Below are 21,887 nucleotides of genomic sequence, written 5' to 3' on the forward strand. Positions count from 1 at the left end.
GCTGCTCGTCGTCCCTGTCAATGAAGCGCCGAATGAGACAAACATTGTTGTCTCTGCATTCGAGCATCTCATTAATTTTCTGAGCACGGCAAAGGCATAACTTTTGGGCAGATTTGGGGAAGCAAGAACTTCCGGTGTCTGGGAAAATCTGGGTAAGCATCTCTTTCAAACGACATTCTTTCAAATTTGGTGATTTTCGGCATTAGCATATTTGGTTGTTCTTGGTTGTTCTTTGTGGTGAATTTATTATATGTGGGAAATAATTAAGTTCTGTTCAAGGTTTGATAATAGGTTTGGTTATTTGGGGCTTCTTCTCTGTAAATGCGAATTTGTAAGGGTATTGACTCATGTTGTACCATTGTATGTCTTTGTATTGTAAAGAAAGAAGAAGAAGAAATTATGGTAAAGCTATGGGCAGAAATCAAGATCGTAATTTCTATTAAGTATCTTCCATTTGTGTTTCTTTCATTCTTTTTTCTTTTTTAGCATCTCTGTATCTATCTTTCTGTTATTCTATAAAATTTCAAAGTAAAGCACTGAGGTGCTTACTCTCAAAATTCCCAGATTTTATTTTTGTTCATAGATAACTTGTTCTACTTTTGTCTACAATTTGACTGATTTTAAGATGAATTGTTTTTCGGGTATTTCTCTGTTTTGTTATTATTTGTAAGTAGCTTTTTATGGGCTGGTGTGTTGAGTAAGATTAATAAGACAAATATATGTTATAAAACAAGTATAAATATAGTTTGGTGAAGTTTTAATCTTACCCCTAGCGGAATGAAAGGTAGCCAGTAATGGTTGTCAAACACTACAAAAACAGGTCATGAAGACACAATATTACCAGTTCAATATATAAGCATATATATATAGTACTTACACTGTAACAATGTTGACTAAAAAATTCGTCTTACCATGGGAACAAATAGCGGAATGCAGTGGTGATATACCTGGCACAGAAAGAAGGAAAGTGCAATAGGCAGATACTTGTGGGAGTGAGCTTGATGAAATCAAGGAATTTGAGCCCAGGTATGGCATTCTTATAATTCACTCAAGGTTTTGATTCTTTCCCTTTATAATTTATGCTTTACATAATAGCTGATGATAAAATTCTGTATTTTTTCTTTTCTCTTTGGTTTGAAAAATTGTTCACGGAGGCCTTGGAAAATTGTTTTGGAGCATATGTATCAGTCTTTAAGTGAGAGTGAAGGTGGTATGCATGGATGCATTCAAGATGCACTTGAATTCTTTCCTGATATTAATCATGTAGCAAGAGCTAAGTGTGATCATCACATTGAGAATAGAGAGAGGTGCAGTTCACAACCACATAGTCTCTTAAAAGGATTTCAGAAAGATGCTAGTGGGCAAGTGGGTGTTGTATCCAATGGACATTTAGATAGCTTAAATCATCGCTCAGTCACTGAGATGTGTCATCATACTTGTTTTGATATTCTAACATCAGAAAAGTTTACCTCACTCTGCAAGCTTTTGTTAGAAAACTTCCAAGAAATAAAGATTGACATGTTTTTTGACGTTACTCTTATAAACTCAAGGATGAAAGCTGGAGCCTACAACCATTCTCCTATGCTATTCCATTAAGATATTCAACAGGGTTGGGGAAAGCTTCAAGCGGTTGGTGCTGAGATGGTTTCTCTTGCAAAAAACCTCTCTGATTTTTCGATTTCTTGCTATAGTAAGTAGGTGGGGGGTTTAGTTCGCAGCGCATCTGAAGATGGAAAACAAGAGTTCTGCCGCTGGGAATCTAACGCTCACACTAAGGTGGATCGGGGAGAGGATTGTTGTGAATACAGAAATTTCCCTTGTAGGCATTGTGGATACAAAGAAGATGGGAGGGACTGTCTAGTTTGTGATTCATGTGAGGAGATGTATCACATATCCTGCATTGAACCAGCTGTTGAAGAGATTCCCCCAAAAAGTTGGTATTGTGCTGCTTGCACTGCCTGTGGAATTCGTTCACATCGTGAAAATTGTGTGGTGTGTGAGAGGATGAATAAGACTGTGGTCAAGGGTGTTGGTAATGGAAGTTCTTGTACAAATGAAGAGGCACTTGAACTGGGTGATGATTCAAACTGTGGTACATGTGAAGAAAAAGAATCAAAAAAGAGTGAAAGGATAGAACGCTGTAAAATTTGTGAAAGTGAGATACGAGAAGGTGAGAAGGTAAAATTATGCGACCATCAATTCTGCCCCTTTAAACTCTATCATGCAAGGTGTTTGACAAAAAAGCAGCTAAAATCGTATGGTACTACTGGCTGGTACTGGCCGTCTTGCTTGTCCAGATCTTGTCTTACTAATAAAGATGATGATGATATCATTATATGTGATGCCTGCGATTGTGCATACCATATCTATTGTCTGAAACCAGAATTGACTAGTTTTCCAGAGGGACAGTGGTTTTGCAGATCGTGTGCAGATAAATTGCACGCAATAAGGACAGCAAAAAGGGCATATGAGAATTCTGAAAACAAACAGAAAAAGAAACGCAGTGGAAGAATAGTGACATTTGAAAATCATGGAAAGTGGAAAAGTAAAGGAATCATGGGATCAGATAAAGGTGGAGGAATGGAGATGCTGTTAACTGCAGTCAATACTCTTAACTATGAAGAGGATTTGGCTGGCATTTAGGTCAAAACTACTAGATAATGCTGGGATAGAGGGAGACTGTAATTTTTCAGTCTCAACGAGTAATGTCTCATCTCTTAGGCATATATCCTTGTGCTAATGATTTTCTTTTTTCCCTCGCTAATTTCCTTTTGCCTCGTTAATTTGAGGGTTGATATTTTGGTAGGTTGTAAGCTGAGTTCGATTTGCTGATATATATATATATTTTGATACACATCTCAGGGAAGACTTCCTCCCCTTATTGAAGTGAAAGGGTATGAGAATCACTATGTCAATCTGGTAGAGTGACCATTTTAATAGCCATTGTTGAATATGCATGTTTCTAATACTGTACCATACAAGTACATATGTTTGTTTCAAGAGCTATTAGAAGCTAATGTTTTTTTTCAGTCATTCTTGTAAAATGCAGAAAAACGAGTTATGAAACAGCTGCTCTTGGTAATCAAAATTAAGGATATTTTTCTTTCTTCAAAAAAAAAAAAATTTAAGCATGTTGTGTATGACTTGTAAATATAATGAAGGAAATGATAAAAGAAAGGAAATGAGAATTTAGGACTGAAAGATAATTTCATCTTATATTTCAGGGTGGTTATGTGTTTTCATATGTGAGACAGATATAAAATTTCATGAGTTTTTACACAAAAAGGAAAATTGATTGGAGTTCTAATAGGTGTCTGTCCTTCTGTGTTAAGTTTGTCTTTAAATGTTATTGGTAGTTAAGATTTAAGAAAACAAGTTATTAAAACTTGTGAAAATTTGCAAAAGTAAGCTGGGCCAATCAATAATTGGTTTGTTTGTGTTAGAGATTAATGCACCAGTGGCTGAGAAATGCATATGCCACCTCAATTAATTAAGTATATTATTTATTGTGTGTCATATATTACTAATTTCTTTGCTATGGCTGTGGTTAATTATGGTATTGAATACTAATTTCTATCTTTAATCTTTACAGGTAAAGGACTTGATCTTGATTTGTGTACTGAATCTGTGTTGGTGAAAGGTGAGTTAGGACTTTTATATTCTTGTATGTTTGTGGGAAGTTTGTGTTTGTGCAATTTAAAAGAGCATTGACCAGTGAATCCAGTTTATTTATTAATTTTAGAAGGATTGGTTATTTAGAGCGTATATTCACTTTAAAAGACTAGAGGATGATATTGAATTTGTTGAACTCTTGGAGGGGCGTGTTAGTTAATGGGAAGGGTATTTGCTTATCTGTTTTCTACTATTGAGTTAATGCTTTGGTGTTATTATTTTCAAGTTATATATATACATATAAGATTTATAGGAATATGATTCTTATCAACTTTGGAATCCTTTTAAAAAATTCAAAACTTATTTTACTAAGTTTTTAAGTCTACCTTGTGTAGATTCCATTTCTTTGAGTAACCCCACCAAGTATCCCTCTGAGTTTCTGTCTACTTTCAAATAAGGCTAGATATGTTCCCATCTGGCTCAAGGTGAATGTGAATGTAAAGTGCATCAATTTCTTCTCAGATCGAGAAAAATGGATGTTTTGTTGAGTTGGAGTCCTTGGGTACCACTGTGATATGTAGATACCTGAATCCTGAATCCTCTTTGAGTTCAAATATGTGCTTCATCATGTAAAAGTCCTTTGTACTTTTTGGCAGTATGTTATCTTGCTGTATAATGCCACCCTGCAGATCTTCTCTTGTTTTGTCATTGGTTAAGTAGCAATGTTTTTTTTTTAGAAAAAAAAAATCATTATCTTTCTGTGGAGCAAGAGGATAGAAAATCATATACTTTAACATATTGGCATTAGGCTTTACATTTGTTTCACCATGCTATCATTTTGGTTTTCTCCAGGTCAACTAAAGTTGATCGACACAGTAGAGAATTTTTAAGCGATCTAAATGATGACCAAGTAAGTTCACATTCTGGTTTTCCTGTTAAGTAAGTAATGGCATCCATGTATTTTTTTGGGATTCTCTCTCTTTTTCCTTTTTAAATCTTTTTTTTTACCCTATCAGCTAGAAGAACAACTGATTAGATCGAGCCAAAGGCTTGAAGAACTCAACAAAGAGGTTTGTCTTTCATTTTGATTTGAAGAAGAATCTTATGCTTGTACATTGTTTGCTTACAATTTCAAGAGGTTCCAATTATTTTCAGAAGTTTACTGATGACCATCGGAAGATATGTGGTAGTTTCCTTAGTTTCTTTATTTGAGGGAGCTACCGTTCATTAAGGATCATGGATATAGACAAAAGGAAAGAACATGAGCCTGGCCACTTTCTTGGTGGAGTAAATGCACAGTCAAACCTTCGCTGCTAAGAATTCAGTGGAAACACACGCACATTGTTATCTTTATATCAGCTTTTTGTGTGGAGGAGAATCTAAGATTCATTACTTTTCAGATTCTGCAGATGGAAGATAAGTTAGAAGAGAAAGGAAAATCTGTTTTGCACTTGCAGCAGAAGTCCAAGGTAAATTGTATTCTTCTTGCTTGAGTTATATAATTTTACTTTTTCAATAATTATTCGTTTCACCACTTCCGTTTTCACATTATCAGCAAGTGGCTTTCATTTCCCCGTAATATTTTGATGATTGATGCACAAATTGGAAGACTCTTTGATTAATGCAAAGAAAACCTCATCATACAATAAGACACAGTTGACCAAGGTATTTTCAACTATTTATTAATATAAAGCTGGTGAAAATTCTACTCGGACAATGATTGGACTGGATTCAATGCTGATGTTTCTTTAATCATCTGCAGCTTCACAAATGTTTTCTGCAAGTAAAAGATTATACGGAAAGACTTAAAAGCTGTGAAAAACAACTTCAGGTTGGTCATCTCTGAGTATCCTTATATGTATAGGAAACAATAAAAATACCATATCTGACTCTTTTTTTTCTTCAGAGATAGTGCACATAAATCTTTTTACTCATCTTTATCATTATGCCGTTTTGCATATATATTGAGTTTCATTTTCTGGTGGAATTTTTATGTTTCTGTCGCATTAACCTAAATCAAGGTTCACAGATGTCCTCTTTAATCAGTCTCTATGAATTTTCTTTTCTAAGTTTCAACTCTTTTCCCACCATATTACTTACTTTTCTCTAGCTGTGGATTCTAAAGTGATGAATTGATTTGAGTGTCTTTTTTAAAGCATTGAAACATTAATATATTGACATGACTAGACAAGCTGATAACGTGTTACTCTGTTACATGACATTGGCTTATAATCATTGGCCAAGGCCAACGATGAGGTAAGAATTTAGTAGATAAGAAGATTGTGAAGAGGAGGAATTTATTATTAATTGTATTTTTCTTAACCATGCATATATGTAACCCACGGTGTAAGCTTTTGTACCCTATTATTCTAGCTAGCTAGTTATAATGTTATTTCTTGCTAATATACTGAATAATATAAGAGTGTGTGTCTATCAATATATAGGAGTAGATTTTGCATCCCGTCCACCCAATAACTGTTAGATCAATGGTTGAGTTAATCCAATGATTATTAATCATTAGAACTCCTCAAAGTTCATCAAATTAAATTTAGAGTACATGCAGTGCATTCTCTGTTTCTTTCCTTTCCTTTTTTGTTTTTGTTTAATTTTTTTTTTTGGCTAAGATTCTTTTTTGATCTTATAACTATAAAGATATATATCTAAAATGGTATGCATGATGATACAACTTTGATGTATTGATGCCTGTTAGTTTGTGCTTGCCCTGCCAGAAGAGTATAATATTAATATAGCATATTTAAGAGAGATAATTAGAATTTTGGTGAAGGTGGGGGAAATGATAATAATATATATGATATTGGTCAAGAAATATATCAATCCATATACAAAATAAAAGTATAGTTGAGACATAGTTTTCATATGGAGTGGCTGGACTAGGCTGCTACCCATTGTTCTACAACTTAAAAACTATACAAAGATTCTTAATTGGTGTAACACATCAACTTCCTCAATAGTACTTTCAAATTCCACATCTTTTTCAATTAGCTTTTCCTAATGAGCTCCTCGTGTTTCATACTATCCATATGTGTGCCGTATATATATTATAATTTATAATAATATTTTTCTGTATATATATAGATATATTGATTGATCAATTCAAATAACTTAAAAGCAATCAATAAGACAAAAATCTTCCACTTGTTAACATTTTATTATTAAATTTAAGATCATTCATCCCTATCAAATTATTTCACTTGGTAAAATATTTTGAATTATTGTATACGGATAGAGAAGCTTCTGTTTGACCCATATACATTTCATTCAGAAAATGAGAAAATCATTTGACCCATGGTAATAAGCAAATAAGTAACTAAGTCAATCTATCACTCGTTTAGTACCTGCATCTACCTTTAGCTATCATAATTGCATTTTTTTTTCCTTTTACAACAGTAATAAAAAAATTGATTGGATATTAGACCTATTTTGTTATAAATTTCGATTAACATCGCAAGTATAGATAGCTAGGTTTATATAATATGCATATCATCCTTAGATCTAATCCATTATATTGAAAATTTTCTATTTAAAGAAATTATTCATCACCTAGCAAGCGATGTGTCATCATCATGCGGGCGATTATCAGGTACATTTGCTGGTAGTAGTATTATTATTCTTTTATTCTTTTTAATATTATACATGTGTATTTTAGAGGAGTTTGAATATCTTAAATATTCATCCATAGTGAAGTAGGTTCTGGGATTATAATTGTGTGCTGCGATGATAACGGAAGGTTGAATACTTGCATGTATTAGTGAAGTAGGTTCTGAAAATTTTGTGTGCTGCTGTGATATATGGATGAAAACATGTGTGTTGTTTGATTTGTTTGTGTTGATTGTGATAGATGGCTAAGCTAGTAAATTAGGGTATTTGCTGTCCGATTTTTTGTTTGATTTACTTTTATACTTTAATGTTTTCTCTTCAAAATTTTAATGACAATACTCCTATAAATGATATCGCAATGAATATGTTGTCACACTTGGATTGATACATTGGTAGCAAGCAATGTTTAAAATACCGCTAATACGCCTCAAGGCGTTTTGTTTTTGTGAGTGGCGTACGCCTCGCATATTTAATTAAAAAAATAATTTTATAACATTTAAAGATATAAAGTAAGATCAATGTGTCTTATAAAACTCAAACATAGAGTAAGAAATGTCATAAAACTCAAACATACCATAAAATGTATATTTTGATCTTGTAATTTTTAGATTTGGAACATACTGAGTTCTATTTCTGCCTGTTTATTCTGTCTGAACTATGTTGTAATTACACAGGAAATTATGAATGAATATAGTGGTTGAAAATAGAGAAATGAAAAAATTCTCATATTCTACATGGGACGTCGGTCTCCACAAAACTGTCGTCTTATGTATTGCGGGGGACGATGCTTGCACATAAATTGTCATCTCATGTACTGCAGGAGGATGACGCTTGAGTAGGAACTATTGTCTGATTTACTGCAGTTGATGACGCTTGCACAAAAACTGTCGTCTCATGTACCACAAGAGACAACGCTTGTATAGGAACCATCGTCTCATTTACGACAAGAGATGACACTTTTATTTAAACTGTCATGTCATGATTTACATGGCATGACATTGCATGGGATGACGGTATTAGAACCGACGTACGAGAGTCCATACGACGGTTTAAAACCATCGTCCCATGTCAATTTTGTAGTAGTGCAAGCTACGGTGAACAAAACATCATCATTGTGTTGATTGGTGACAACACCAAGTTCGTCATGACTGAGGAATCCCGACAGTTCCAGCTGAAGGAACCTCCAAGTCTGTGAGGGATAAGTATGAGCGTTGGCAAGCAACTAGCAACAAGACGTGGTACTACATGTTGACTAGTATGGTCGACTCTCTCAAGACAAAGATGGACAATGTCGAGATGACCTACAAAATCATGGATCAACTTCAAGACATGTCTGGTGCCACGTCAGCGCAAACTCGTTTTTTGGCCACGAAGAAATATGCCAATGCTCGGATGGCACCTTCTCAACATGTTTGCGATCATCTGATCAAAATGACAAACTAATTTCAGGAAGATGAAATGCATGGAGCAACAATAGATGAGGAAACTCAAGTCGACTTATTCCTCAACAGTCTCTCTCCAGCTTTCTTGCCATTCACCACCAACTATGTGTTGAATAAAGTCAACTATGGTCTGACGCAGCTCATGAACGAGCTTAAGACTTTTGAGTCTATCATGGGTGGACCAAGTAAGGGAGGAGAAGAGAAGACAACTACTACTACTACTACTCCTGATCCAGCTAAGGCTGAAGCTAACCAAGCGCCGTCTTCAAAAGCTGCAAAACAGGAGGAAAGGTGGACAAAACAACAACCCTAAGCCTACAAAGGCTGCAAAGACGAGTGCACAACCAAATGCACAAACACCTAAGGGGAAGAACAAGAAAAGCAAGAAAGGAAAAGGTAAGTGTTTTCACTGCAAATAGAAGGGGCATTGGAAACAGGATTGTCCCACGTTTCTAGCAGCTAAAAGCAAAGGTAATGATTATAGTTCATATATCTTAGAAACATGTGTTTTAGAGAATGCTAAATCTGTTTGGATTGTTGATTCTGGATCTATTAACCATGTTTGTAACTCTTTCCAACTTCTTGGATCATAGGAGGAAGTGGACAAAGACGGTTCAAAGATTAGAGTTGGGAACGGAGTGTTCGTTGTGGTCCAAGCTAGAGGAAGAACTTGTCTGAAGTTCGAAAATAAATTTTTAATTTTAAATGATACATTTTTTATTTTGGATTTTAGTAGAATTTTAATATCAGTTTTCATGTTGCAATTAGAAAATTTTGTTATGAATTTCACAAGTTATAATATATCTATTTCTTTCAATGGATCACAATTGTGTATTGCATGTTTGGAAAATGGGTTTTATATTCTAGGAAATAACGAACTCCTCGCTCTTAACAATGATTTATTCAAAGTAGCTAAACCTAGGACCAATAAACATCAAAAGACCAAAAATGACAACATGACATATTTATGGCATTTGAGACTAGGTCACAATTGCTATGATAGAATTCAAAGACTTACAAAGGAACGACCTTTGAGGGAACTCACCTTAGGTGAATTACATGTCTGTGAATCTTCTCTATAAGGCAAACTGGCCAAGCATCAATTCTCTGCAAAGGGTGATAGGGCCAAAGAACCACTTGGACTTGTGCATTCAGATGTTTGTGGACCTTTGAATGTACAAGCTAGGGGTGGTTTTGAGTATTTCATCACTTTCATTGATGATTACTCTAGATACTCATGTCTTTACCTAATGAATAGGAAATTAGAAGCATTTTCAAAGTTTCAGGAATACTTAGCTATGGCTCAGAACCAATTAGGTAAAACGTTAATGATCTTGTGATCTGATAGGGGTGGAGAATATTTGGATATGCATTTCCAAGATCATTTAATTGAACTTGAGATTTTATCACAACTTACTGCCCCAGGTACTCCACAACAAAATGGTGTAGCGGAATGCCGGAACAGAACTTTATTAGAAATGGTTAGATGCATGCTTAGTTACTCAACTCTACCAACTTCATTCTAGGGACACGCAATTGAAACTGGAAACAACATTCTCAATGTCGTGTTGTCCAAATCAATCCCCAAAACACCTTTAGAACGCTGGAATGGTCGTGAACCTAGTTTATGCCATTATAGAATCTGGGGGTGTCCTGCCCACAGCCTGAGGAAAAAGGAGGGAAAGCTAGAACCGTGAACTAAAATTTTCATGTTTGTTGGCTATCCTAAAGGTACTCGAGGTGGAATTTTCTATAGTCATTCAGAAAAAGAAAGTGTTTAGTTTTACGAATACTACTTTTCTGGAAAATGACTATGTCGATTTAAATGAAGAAAGTACCACTGTTCTTGAGCAAACAGTCACGAAGCCTCGTCGTAGTGGGATGGTTTCTAGGAACCCAATTCGCTATGGTTTGGATGGTGAAACCAATATGGTTGTTGGTGACACTGGTGATGATGATCCATTGTCTTTCAAACATGCAATGACTAGCCATGAAAAGGAACTATGTCTCAAAGCCATGTAATATGAAATTGAGCCCATGTAGTTAAATTCAGTCTGGGATCTTGTGGAAGCAACTAGTGACTTTAGGGCCATTGGGTGCAAGTTGATCTACAAGAAGAAAAGTGGTATTGATGGAAATATTGAAACTTACAAAACTCGATTAGTGGCAAAGGGTTATACCTAAAGAGAAGGTGTGGACTATGAGGAAACTTTTAGTCCAATAGCCATGCTCAAGTCCATTCGCATCCTCCTATCCATAGCAGCTGCTCTCGACTATGAGATCTAGCAAATGGATGTCAAGAAATATTTTCTTAATGGAAAGCATGACGAAGTCATTTATATGGATCAACAAGAAGTATTTAAAGTAGCTGGACAATAAGGAAAAGTTTGCAAGTTGAATAGGTCCATCTATGGACTTCAGTAAGCTTCTCGTTCCTGAAATCTTAGGTTTGATGAAATAATCAAAACCTATGGATTTGAACAAAATATTGATGAGCCTTGTGTTTACCAACTGAAGGCAAATCAAATAGTGGTATTCTTGGTTCTTTATGTAGATGATATCTTACTTATTGGAAACATTCTTAAGAAATTGTCAAATGTGAAGAATTGGCTGAGCACTCAATTCTAGATGAAGGATTTGGGTGAAGAAAGTTATGTTCTAGGTATCCAAATTATCAGGGATAGAAAGAACAGACTCTTAGCTCTATCTCAAGCAGCTTTCATTGATAAAGTGCTTGAACATTTCGCAATGACAAATTCCAAGAAAGGAAGTCTACCGTCCCACCATGGAATTCATATTTCAAATAAGCATTCTCCCCAGCCTCGTGAAGAGGAAAATGCCATGAGAAAAGTTCCTTACGCATCTGCAGTTGGAAGTCTGACGTATGCTATGTTGTGTACTAGACCAAATATCTGTTATGTAGTGGGAGTAGTGAGAAGGTATTAGTCAAACCCAGGACTGGAACATTGGATAGAAGTTAGGCATATTCTGAAGTATTTAAGGCGAATAAGGGATTATATGTTAGTCTACAAGGGTGGTGTTCTCAACCTTGTAGGCTACACTGATTCAGATTTTCAGATTGATGTCAATGACTAGAAGTCTACTTCTGGAATGGTGTTTACTCTTGGGGGTGGAGTTGTGATTTGAGAAGCATAAAGCAGTCTGCGATCTCTGATTCCACATGGAGGCTGAATACATAGCCACGTTAGAAGCAGCTAAGGAAGCAATCTGGTTAAAGAAGTTCTATTTGGATCTTGGTGTTATTCAAGAAATGGATAAACTACTTGTATTATTTTGTGACAACACAGGAGTGATAGCCAAATTGAAAGAATCTCGAAGTCACAAGAGAAGTATGCATATAGAAATGAAGTATCACATTATTCGAGAATATGTGGCCAAGGGAGATGTGAGGGTTATGAAGATTGCATCTGAAGAAAATCTTGTAGATCTGTTTACGAAGACACTTCCAGAAGCTACATTTGATAAGCATATCAAGGAAATTGGATTAGTAGAATTAAGGCATTAGTTTCAATTAGTGCAAGTGAGAGTTTGTTGGGGTTTTATGGCCTAATTAAAACCCAATTTCTTTGTAATCTCATTTTATTATCAATAAAAGAATAGAAATCATTTTTTGACATGGTCAATCACTTTGCTCACATGCATTATTTTCATATTTATTTGTTTAATATAAACTTCTATTAAATCATGAGCATATAGCTAATCGTATCTATAATGACGTAATCATAGTGGAATGTAAATATGATTATATGTTAAAAATAATCATCAATTAGAATTGATTTAATTATCAATTAGAATTATCAAAGTTGACCAGGTAAATTTTGGATAGTTTAACAGAGTTATGTAATTTAAAGAAGAAAAGAGAAATCAGGGCAGAATTATTAATTAAGATAAATTGGTATCTAAATTAATAAATAAGTTTAAATCTAGGTTCAAATTATAAATAATTAATTTGATAAAGGATTTTAATAATTATTTAATTAATTACATCAATAGAAAATAATACAAGCCTTCACTACAAGAAAAAACAGTATTCATAACACTTAAAAAGTGCTATCGGAGACTATTGATAGCACTTCTGAAAATGCTAACGTAGCCCATGTTATTAAAAGTCCAGTCTTTTCTATAACATTTTTTGAATGTTATGTTCGGTGTTATCTTAAACTATTCAATAACACATTTTTAGGTGCTATAATATTCAAATAATAACATTTAGATAGAGTTTTTGATTATAAATTTGAAGTTTAATCTTGTATTTTTTTCATAACACTTTTCAACTGTTACATTTGATTATTTTGATAACATTTTTAGTTTGTTATATTATATAAACCATAACGATTTTTTACGCTTATAATATGCTTTTAAATCATAACATATAGTAATAAAATTTTAAATTTTATTTTGATAAATATACTTATATGGTTTTTTTTTAATTAAAAGATTTTCATTATTGTATTTTGATAAAAAAAAAATTCAAAATTAATCATAAAATGTAATTCTCAATAGATTGATAAACCATAAGTATTACATTAAACAATAACTAATTCAAACCATGAATGTGTCTACTTCATGAGATCTTAGTTCTAACTTAAGTTTGAACGCATAACATAATAAAGTTTTATAATCTTGAACAATTTTTACTTCAAAAATGAAAAATAGAAACATTACAAGATACACAAAAGTAAACCATGCGTGAAACTTGCTCCATCCTTCAATTCATCATCCTTTGTGCACTTGTCTTTGTTGTGAGTCCATTTGTTTAGCTACAACAAAATTTAAATAAGTAATGCTTCAACTTAAAGTTATAGTAAACTAAAAGAGTACATAAAAAAAGTTAATTAACTAATTATAACTTTATCAGCTGGCCATGCAATTATACTACAAGAAAAATCTGCTCTATAAAAAGATAATATTAGGGCCTTCTCACCTTAAAGAATGCAACCGTCCAACAACAGCAGACTTCTCATGCCAAAAAAATGGTGTGGGTTTAACATGCTTCTTGATGATAGACTGCATAAACATAATACCAAAAATCAGCTTGACCCAAATTATATGTGTTTGTGTGTGTGTATTATATACATGCGTTTATAATCAAAGCAAGAGAAACTAGGAGCATCAAATAAAGTAAGTTTTCTCATTGAAAAGTTTCCATCAACACTTTGTCTCAAATTAAAAGGTAGGTGTAAAAATCGGGTCATTTAAAAGTTAAAAGATGCCATTGGTGCTCAAAACCAAATGTTTGTTTTCCAATCCAATCACACAATTTAATTGATAAAGCTGAGATGCCAGGCATCATTAATGCCACACAAACAATTACTCTAGAGTCCAGACTAAAACTAACAAACAAGGTTAATAAACTGATTCATAAACACAAAAATAAATCATTGGTAATGAAAGTTACTACCACCAATTTTTTTTTTTTAACTAGGCTCTCCACCTAAAAAATTTGAACAAGAAACCATAGCAATTGCTATGTAGGTGCCCAGGAAAAATTTGAACAACAGATCTTGTTGGAGTAAATTACATGCCTCACCATTTGAGCTACCCCTCTTAAGTTACTACCACCAAACCATATCTTGGCTAACCAAAATGTGAAATTCTACTGCAAGACTTTCATTATTTGTCTTATAAAACCAAAACTGTTGTTGCAAGCACAAGGTTGTGAAAAATTACCAGTTTTGAAAGATCAAGGCCAGAAAGTTTAACACCTCGAAATCTAACTTTCTACTTAAGACAGCATTGATTTCCTCCATAAGTCCCTGCAATCAATAATTTATGGTTGGCCAGCAGTCACTTATGATGAGTAACAAGAAGATGAAACATGGAAAATCAGATATATTATATCATCTTACATAAGTAAACACACGAAGCTGAAGGAATATAAAATGAAATCTGAAGGAATAATATGTAAACTAAATACCATTTCAGGATCCTGACACACAGTATGCCAACCACTGAACATTGTAGCAAGCATTGAATAAGGCTCTCGTTGAGTCAAAGTATCAATTAAAACAATTGTAATGCTAACCAGATTGTAGCAAAGTATCAATTGTAGCAAGCATTCCAATCAATATAATGCTAACCAGATTGTACTTTATTTCCTTAGACTTTGTATATATGTTTTGCCCTTCTTTATGATCAATTAAAACAAAATTTAAACACTTCCACTTAGTGTCATTATGTCTAATTTTCATATGTTGGTGAAATGGTCTTACTAGCAAGAAAGTGACAACTGTTTTAGGTTTAACTTTCATAGAAGTAATTGAGCAATTAGGATTATCTGATATTAAATTGAAATTTGAATTAAAAAAGATACCTCACACAGACAAATTTGAATTAAATTGAACTTGTGGACTTTTGTAGATTTCTGAGGCTGGAAGACAACCTCTGTACTCGACCTCACGCATACCTCCTTCCACTCCGAAGCTGAAGCTCCTTCGCTTCGATAATCCCTAGGCGAGTACAAAACTTGGAGCGTCGAATGCACTGTGATTTCGAAAGAAAAATGCACATGATGACTTAGAGAAACTGAAGACTCAAATAAAAGTTGATAGAAAGAGATACAAAGGTTAGTGTGTAGATTAGATGTCTCAACCACAGCTAATTTTTATTCAGAAATGGAAATGGATTTTCACCTAATCCAAGCATGCTTGTCGATAATCAGACGACTGACTTTAGATCTTTTGATATTTCTCAAGGCATGGAGATCTTCTGGCTTTCCCTTGAACTCCAGAAATTCTCCAAGTACATATTTATTACCTTTGAGCTCCACCCTGTGTGCAAACAAAATAGTAAAATCTTTCAGTAGTGAAAGCCAGATATCATGGAAACAAATGGACTATATTTGACAACCCCTTTTCTTTAATTTTCTTCAAAATTACATAAGAAACAATATTCTTTTTTCCCTAAATAAAAATGGCATGTGCTCCTTTCTTTAACAAAGCAATAATAATGACCAGACAAGTTTTAAAGAAGACTAAGAAACTTGTTCAAAGCTTAAAATAGTTTAGAGCTCCGTGGAAAATAAAAAACTACAATTGGAAAGCAGTATCTAAATGTCATTTGAAATGACTTCAAAAATAAGGACTTCATTAATGTTCAGACAACCAAAGCAACAATCTCTTATACCTTAAAAAGGAAATAAGTATTTATACTTTATAGTATAGATAAATGACAAACCTATCCCAAATTGGAGCAGTACTGAGAATAAAATTGAGGTTCTGCTGTATAGATTCTTGCATCTCTTTCTTTCCACCTCCAAATGCACCCTTAAGCCAACCAGAAAACATAGGCTTTGTTTCTGGTTTCTGTTGAGTCCACTGGTCATAGGGAATGACTTCTGGTGGAAAGGAGCCTGGCTGAATAGTACTGCAAGAAAAGAAGCTCGGTGAAATTAAAGGGAAGACAAACTAAATGTCACAGATGTTACTATCTACAACAACTACAATGTGAAACAAACCTACAAAATCACTGAGATAGGCATGTGCAGTGGTTTAGTGTCTAACTTAAAATGGCCGCATTATAACCCTTTAATTCACTTCGAATACAAAATAATTATGTTTTCATTGTGGCAATGTACTTTCTAAATTATGCTAGTCTTTCTAAATATACTAGTGTGTTTTTTATAAGAAACGAATTTTATTAAAAAATTCATAGAACGTCTAGGAAGACAATGTCCCTGGAAGAGAAAACTCAAGGCACACTACCAAGGTAAGAATTATAAAAATTCCACTCCTTCACCAAATCTGATAACAGTACTATTTTAAACTCATTTACATCAACCATCCATAAAGCCACCAAATATTTAATGCTCTCCCATAAAAACTCAAAATCCTCTTGGCAACATATATATTTAAGAGAACAACCATAACTTAAAAAAAAACCTCGAACTTGTATTAACAATAGAGAATTAATACTAGAAAAATAAGTGAGACACACTAAACAGAAACCAACATTAACAACAGAAGCCAAAAGATAGAATTAGAAAAAATTCTTCCAATATTTGATAAAATCAGATAAAGAGACTCCTTTAACTCTTAAACATTATAAAAGAAAGAAAGTCATGAGAGATATTTAGGACAGAGAAAGTGATCTGTGAGATATTGAGAATGAAAGAATGTGGAGTAATGAAGAGATTTTTTACTTTTTCTTTCTTTATTTTTCAGAAAACACTGAAAACAACTATTTGGTGTTCTCGAAGTACTCTGTTTTCTTTAACTATGATTTCTAATAATTGTTCACTGAGATGCCAAACACCCTTACTTGTCTTCGGAGAATCAATTTTTAAATCTAAAAATAGAAAAAAATAATAATAATAATTATTTAGTATTAACACCAAACAACTCACAACTTATGTGAGGCGAGTTGACAGTAAAAAAATGAAGAACTCTTCTCTTTCTTTGCAGCAAAGATGCGAGATTATATCATCATAGCCAAAAACTCTTCTCTTTCCATGACACACAAAATAAGTACTCATAATACTTATGAAAATCATATAACAAAATTATATATTTGAAACAATCATTTCTTTATCAGTTCAAGATTCTACTCAAGACCCCACAAGACCAGTGAAAAGATACGTAAAGAAAGTGCAATAAGCTTGTCCTTTGGCACCATAATCCAACAAAGCAAAACGCAGAAAAAATGGAGAGGTTTATACAAGTTCAAAACATTAAGTGTAATAAATAACAAAAATGATACAACAAGAGCAAATCAAACAGAATGCAACAAACATCATCAATGATGGAATCTTGTAGAATCAACATGTTTACCTGAGGATGCTCTGCATTGAAGGGTGGAATACCAACAATCAGTTCAAACAAAATCACACCAACTGACCACCAATCGACAGTTGTACCTGCAGGGGATGGTAAAACAAAGGATTAGTAATCCATCCATCTTAGTAACTGATCACCAAACACAAGAATCACAATCACAGTACAACATCATACAAGCTTACGGCCTTTAAACCTTATCCCAATACATCATAATGAATAACACCGAATGATCTCACTACATCATAATGGATAACAAACTTATCTCCCAGATAACTATACTATTCTAGGCCACTAAATTAATTGGAGTTTAGTAAAAATAAATTGAAGAAATTCAATGCACCTCAAACAGAAAGAGGACTATACAAACCATGTCCTGTTCCCAATAGTACCTCTGGTGCCAAATAGTCAGGTGTGCCAACAGCAGAACGTTTCTTTCGTCTTTCTTGCTGATGCTCAGGCACAGATAACTCGGGCTCATCTTCCACCATTAGAGATGTGGTACTTACGGCTGGGCCGGATAAATCATCATTACTGTTGATAAGACCAACCTTTGAGAGCCCAAAGTCGGTCAACTGTTAAGAAAATGAAGAAAGAGATCAAATAAAAGCTTCTCTTTTTTATTGTATTATTATTTTTTTAAATGAAGTAAATCTTTGGTAACAAGTGCAAAAAAGGAATTCCAAAAGATAAGGTGAGAATGACATGCACTTTCGGTACCATAACTAGGACTACTCAATATTGCGAGAATCAAAAGTAAAGCATTTAGAAGGCTATACGTCAGTGTGTAGAACACACACCTACATTCTAAGATGTGCAATAACAGAAACCAACTGGAAAAATTTGACTAAAAAGCATTTGCATACCACAAACAAAAAGCCACTGAAGAAATAATTCCATGTATAAAATGGAAAGCATTTAGAGTGCTCATGCAGGGTGCAGTCACACCGCACAGCATGCAAGCTCATAACTGCTCACCCTCTTTTATTTTATTATGATTTGCATTTTGTGCAAATTCTCTTACAACATTTCCATAAAATCAAATTTTGTGTTGACAATGAGCATTGAAATTGTTTTAAAAAAAATGTATACTCATCTGAATCAAAGGGAATTTTTTTTATAAGAAACACAATTATGTAATAGATAATCACTTATTTATTATTGAAGATGAGAAACAATATGACCTCAGGCCAAGAAAATGCATGGGACTTGTGAGTATTCAAATTGACAGGCATTCAGGATGTAAGCTTAAATCAATAAGGACTTATGAGTATTCAAATTGACAGGCATTCACAACTTCTTACATAATAACCTACTAATAGATGTAAAGTACATTAAATCAAGACCAATGTAGTTTTAACACTGGAGATGTGTATTCACTAGAACAGGACAGCCTAAAACATACATAAATGCACTTGTGTGCACACTCCTAAAAACATGCCTGTGCCAGTGTAAAAGATATTTACCTTAATATGACCATCATGAGCAATTAAGAACCTGTGGCAGATAGCACAAATGAACATTCCGCCAAGATACTTTCAACTGCATTTTTCTGGATCATGTCAGCCTTTTTAAGAACCTGTGGCAGATAGCACAAATGAACAGTTGTTCAGTGCTTATTTAAGAAACATAAAGAACTACAAGGAGAGTTAACTGTGCAACATGAGAGAGACTCATGGGTTAAAAAGTGAGTAGATAAATATTCAGTAAATCCCTGTAATTTTCACAAAATCATTTAGTCCACATGCGTCACTGATTCAATCTAGTAAACTACCTGCTTTTTTCAAGCATGGAACTAAGTAAGCAAAGAATTAAGTAGTGGCTAACAAAGGGAAAGCTGTCTAAGAACGCGTAGCATAAAATAGATGAGAAACTGTCAGGAAGATCAATATGATTCACAGAAAAATAGTACAAAAAGATAAAAGAATTATGATCCTCATTATTTAAGAGAAATTAAAAAAGAAACCTTTATGGCAAAAAGGTCCCCTGTTGTTCTCATTTTGGCCAGGAAAACCCGTCCAAAAGCCCCCCATGAGTATTTTAACATAAATAGATTAGAAAATTAAATATCTTTAAACCAGTATACAACCACAAACACTTAAGAAAACAAATTTTTTGACATTTATCTATATCACTCTCTTGGAGGCATTTCAACAAACACATTATATGCAAACAAGAAAGCTTTATCATAAGCATCATTCGAATTTCCAACATTTAACTTCAAAGGCCAAAAATCTATTCTCTTCCCCTGTTTTATAACAACAAGAGGTTCTGACTAAAACACTTGAAAATCAGCTTCTTCAAACCCAAAATATATCATATTCAAGTTCTAGAGATACCCTATTCGGAAAATTATTGGAGACCTGAACTGAAAAAAAAAATTAGCTTGAAGAACGGATATTAATTTGAAATCTGAAAAAAAAAATGAAACATATACCTCACAGTCACCTGGGTTCTTGCTTCAATCCCTTCCATTGAGCAGCTGAAGCACACCATGACCACACCATTGCTGAAGCGATGAGCTCTTGTCCTTTTCCATCGCTGTGTATCTCTATAGCTAGCTAGAAGCAAGAACCCAGGTGAAGGGTGAGAGTGGGAGAAAGCCGACTGGAGAGTGGGAGAAACCCAGGAGAGAGACTCTGAGAGAAAGAAAGAGCGAGTGAGAGTGGGAGAGAGCCGACTGGAGTGTGTGAGAGAGAGAGGCAGCGTGTAAAGGGTTTTAGTTTTTTTCTTTTTGTCATTTTCATTTGGCGCCCAATATATTTTCATTTGGCGCCTATTGCTTTACACTTAATAAAAAAATATTTTCTGTATCTTTTTTATTTGTATGTATCAATAACGTTTTGAATAATATGCTATATTTTGGTGTTATATTTGGTCAAAATTGTTGTAGTGCTTGATTTTAAGTCCAACGAACTTATAATTAAATGGGAAATTTCACGGGCCTAAAGCCCATGATAATTTCAACCTAGGGCTGATATTATCTATTATTTTATTGATTTTTTAATTAAATTAAATGGCTTAATTGAGTCTATAAAAAGAGTGCTAAGTGAGAGATGACAGACACAAGTTTCTGAGAATATCAAAAGCTCTAGCAGTTTTTAGATTCTCTCTACAAACATAAGTCCTTTTCTAAATCACATTATTCTTTTCTCTTCTTCTCTCTGTATCTATCTCATGTGTTGAGAATTTCCCACCCTAGTCTAGGTGATTCTAAGGATACTTTGGAAGGCTGTGAAGAAAATTGAAGAATGATTAAGTTTCTTGGTAATACTCTGCGCAGAAAGGATACAAGGGTTAGAGGAACTGAAGGAAGGACTCTATCATTCCCCTGCGTATAATGTAAGTATTCTTATCATTATTTCTATTTGAATTCAATTTTAGAAACATGTTTTAGGTTTTCTTATATTAATTTGTTTAATATAAGATCTACATGAAAATAAATAAGATCCTTAATAATTTTTTTAACAAAGTAGACTCGCGATTTGAACACTATGACCTGGGCAGACTTTGTTCAAGCATTTGGCAAGAAGTACTTCAATGTAGTTGTATTGGAAACTAGAGTGGATGGGTTCATAACTTTGGTTTAAGGGAACCTTTTCGTTACTGACTCTGCACAGAAGTTTGATAGGTTGGCTAGGTTTGCGCCTGAGATAGTACCCACCGAAGCCATGCAGGTTCAAAGGTTTATAAGGGGGCTTAAGCCAATGATTGCTAGAGATGTCAAGATTACCAGTGATGATGTGGTTAGTTAAGCTGAAGTTTTGGATAAGGTCATTGAAGTTGAGTACTTGGAGGACCGTACATGAAAGGACAGTGTTGCAAGAAGGGAGGCCAACAGAAACAAGGGATTCCATGAGAGCAGTAAGAGGAAGGCCCATGAAGGGCCAAGCAGTGGCAATGACAAGAGGCCTAGACCCCTGACCACGAATCAGAATAATCACAACAATCATAACCACCACAACAATCGTAGCAGTCACACATATGATCGTAACTACGGAGACCACCAAGACAACAAAGTTGAACAACCCAGCTGCCCTAAATGCTCGCGACAGAATTGGAGAGAATGTCAGGCCTGTACCAACATGTGTTACAAGTGCAGTCAGACAAGTCATCTGAAGAAGGATTGCCCACAGTGGAAAGCAGGGTAGGGCAGAAACAACAACCTAAGTGTTAGCAAGGGTCTTTGCATTAACCCAAAAGGAAGCAGCCAACAGTAACATTGTGGTCACATGTTAGCTCCCTATTTCTGGTATGATATGTAGAGTCCTTATTGATTCTGGAGTGACTAACTCTTATGTTGCTATGAATGTAATTGATAAACTGAGATTTCCTTGTAAACTGTTTGAGTGTAGTTTTAGTACCATGTCGTCAACTAGGTTCATACAGTTAGCTTCTATAATAGTTGAAGGCAGAGAGTGCC

General features: G+C 34.2%; 2 protein-coding genes and 2 long non-coding RNA genes across 5 annotated transcripts; 2 read left to right on the forward strand and 2 right to left on the reverse strand.

The window, feature by feature from the left end:
• Window positions 1-1,179: 1,179 nt before the first annotated feature.
• LOC133832847 (PHD finger protein EHD3-like) lies at window positions 1,180-2,643 on the forward strand. Its single transcript, XM_062263130.1, has 2 exons — window positions 1,180-1,530; window positions 1,699-2,643. The coding sequence occupies exons 1-2, from the start codon at window positions 1,180-1,182 to the stop codon at window positions 2,641-2,643; spliced, it is 1,296 nt and encodes a 431-aa protein (XP_062119114.1).
• A 1,820-nt stretch (window positions 2,644-4,463) lies between these two features.
• On the forward strand, window positions 4,464-5,092 carry LOC133829379 (uncharacterized). Of its 2 annotated transcripts, XR_009891725.1 has the most exons (3): window positions 4,464-4,522; window positions 4,629-4,682; window positions 5,013-5,092. It is a non-coding gene; the product is annotated as an uncharacterized LOC133829379 (long non-coding RNA). The 2 variants fall into 2 exon arrangements; XR_009891724.1 differs by lacking the exon at window positions 5,013-5,092 and having other exon boundaries at window positions 4,629-4,782.
• A 10,328-nt stretch (window positions 5,093-15,420) lies between these two features.
• LOC133829380 (uncharacterized) lies at window positions 15,421-16,033 on the reverse strand. Its single transcript, XR_009891726.1, has 2 exons — window positions 15,870-16,033; window positions 15,421-15,463 (listed from the first exon to the last, which is right to left on the reverse strand). It is a non-coding gene; the product is annotated as an uncharacterized LOC133829380 (long non-coding RNA).
• Window positions 16,034-17,234: 1,201 nt separating this feature from the next.
• Window positions 17,235-20,003, reverse strand: LOC133832848 (probable serine/threonine protein kinase IREH1). The gene is made up of 8 exons (XM_062263131.1): window positions 19,958-20,003; window positions 19,804-19,832; window positions 19,626-19,712; window positions 18,962-19,043; window positions 18,769-18,776; window positions 17,835-18,039; window positions 17,462-17,547; window positions 17,235-17,294 (listed from the first exon to the last, which is right to left on the reverse strand). The coding sequence occupies exons 1-8, from the start codon at window positions 20,001-20,003 to the stop codon at window positions 17,235-17,237; spliced, it is 603 nt and encodes a 200-aa protein (XP_062119115.1).
• Window positions 20,004-21,887: the final 1,884 nt, after the last annotated feature.

This window comes from Humulus lupulus, chromosome 4 (assembly GCF_963169125.1).
Source record: "Humulus lupulus chromosome 4, drHumLupu1.1, whole genome shotgun sequence".
In the NCBI taxonomy this organism is placed as follows: domain Eukaryota; kingdom Viridiplantae; phylum Streptophyta; class Magnoliopsida; order Rosales; family Cannabaceae; genus Humulus; species Humulus lupulus.

What these genes read in the sequence shown, in the direction of transcription:
- LOC133832848 (XM_062263131.1), bottom strand. Translation starts at nt 20,003, where the DNA reads ATGGAAAAGGACAAGAGCTCATCGCTTCAGCAATGGTGTGGTCATG. An exon ending in CTTTCTTGTTTGCATATAAT is followed by an intron (nt 19,044 to 19,625) that starts GTGTTTGTTGAA and finishes TATCTGCCACAG; the next exon opens with GTTCTTAAAAAGGCTGACAT. An exon ending in TCAATGCAGAGCATCCTCAG is followed by an intron (nt 17,295 to 17,461) that starts GTAAACATGTTG and finishes ATGGTGCCAAAG; the next exon opens with GACAAGCTTATTGCACTTTC.
- LOC133832847 (XM_062263130.1), top strand. Translation starts at nt 1,180, where the DNA reads ATGTATCAGTCTTTAAGTGAGAGTGAAGGTGGTATGCATGGATGCATT. An exon ending in AGATTGACATGTTTTTTGAC is followed by an intron (nt 1,531 to 1,698) that starts GTTACTCTTATA and finishes TATAGTAAGTAG; the next exon opens with GTGGGGGGTTTAGTTCGCAG.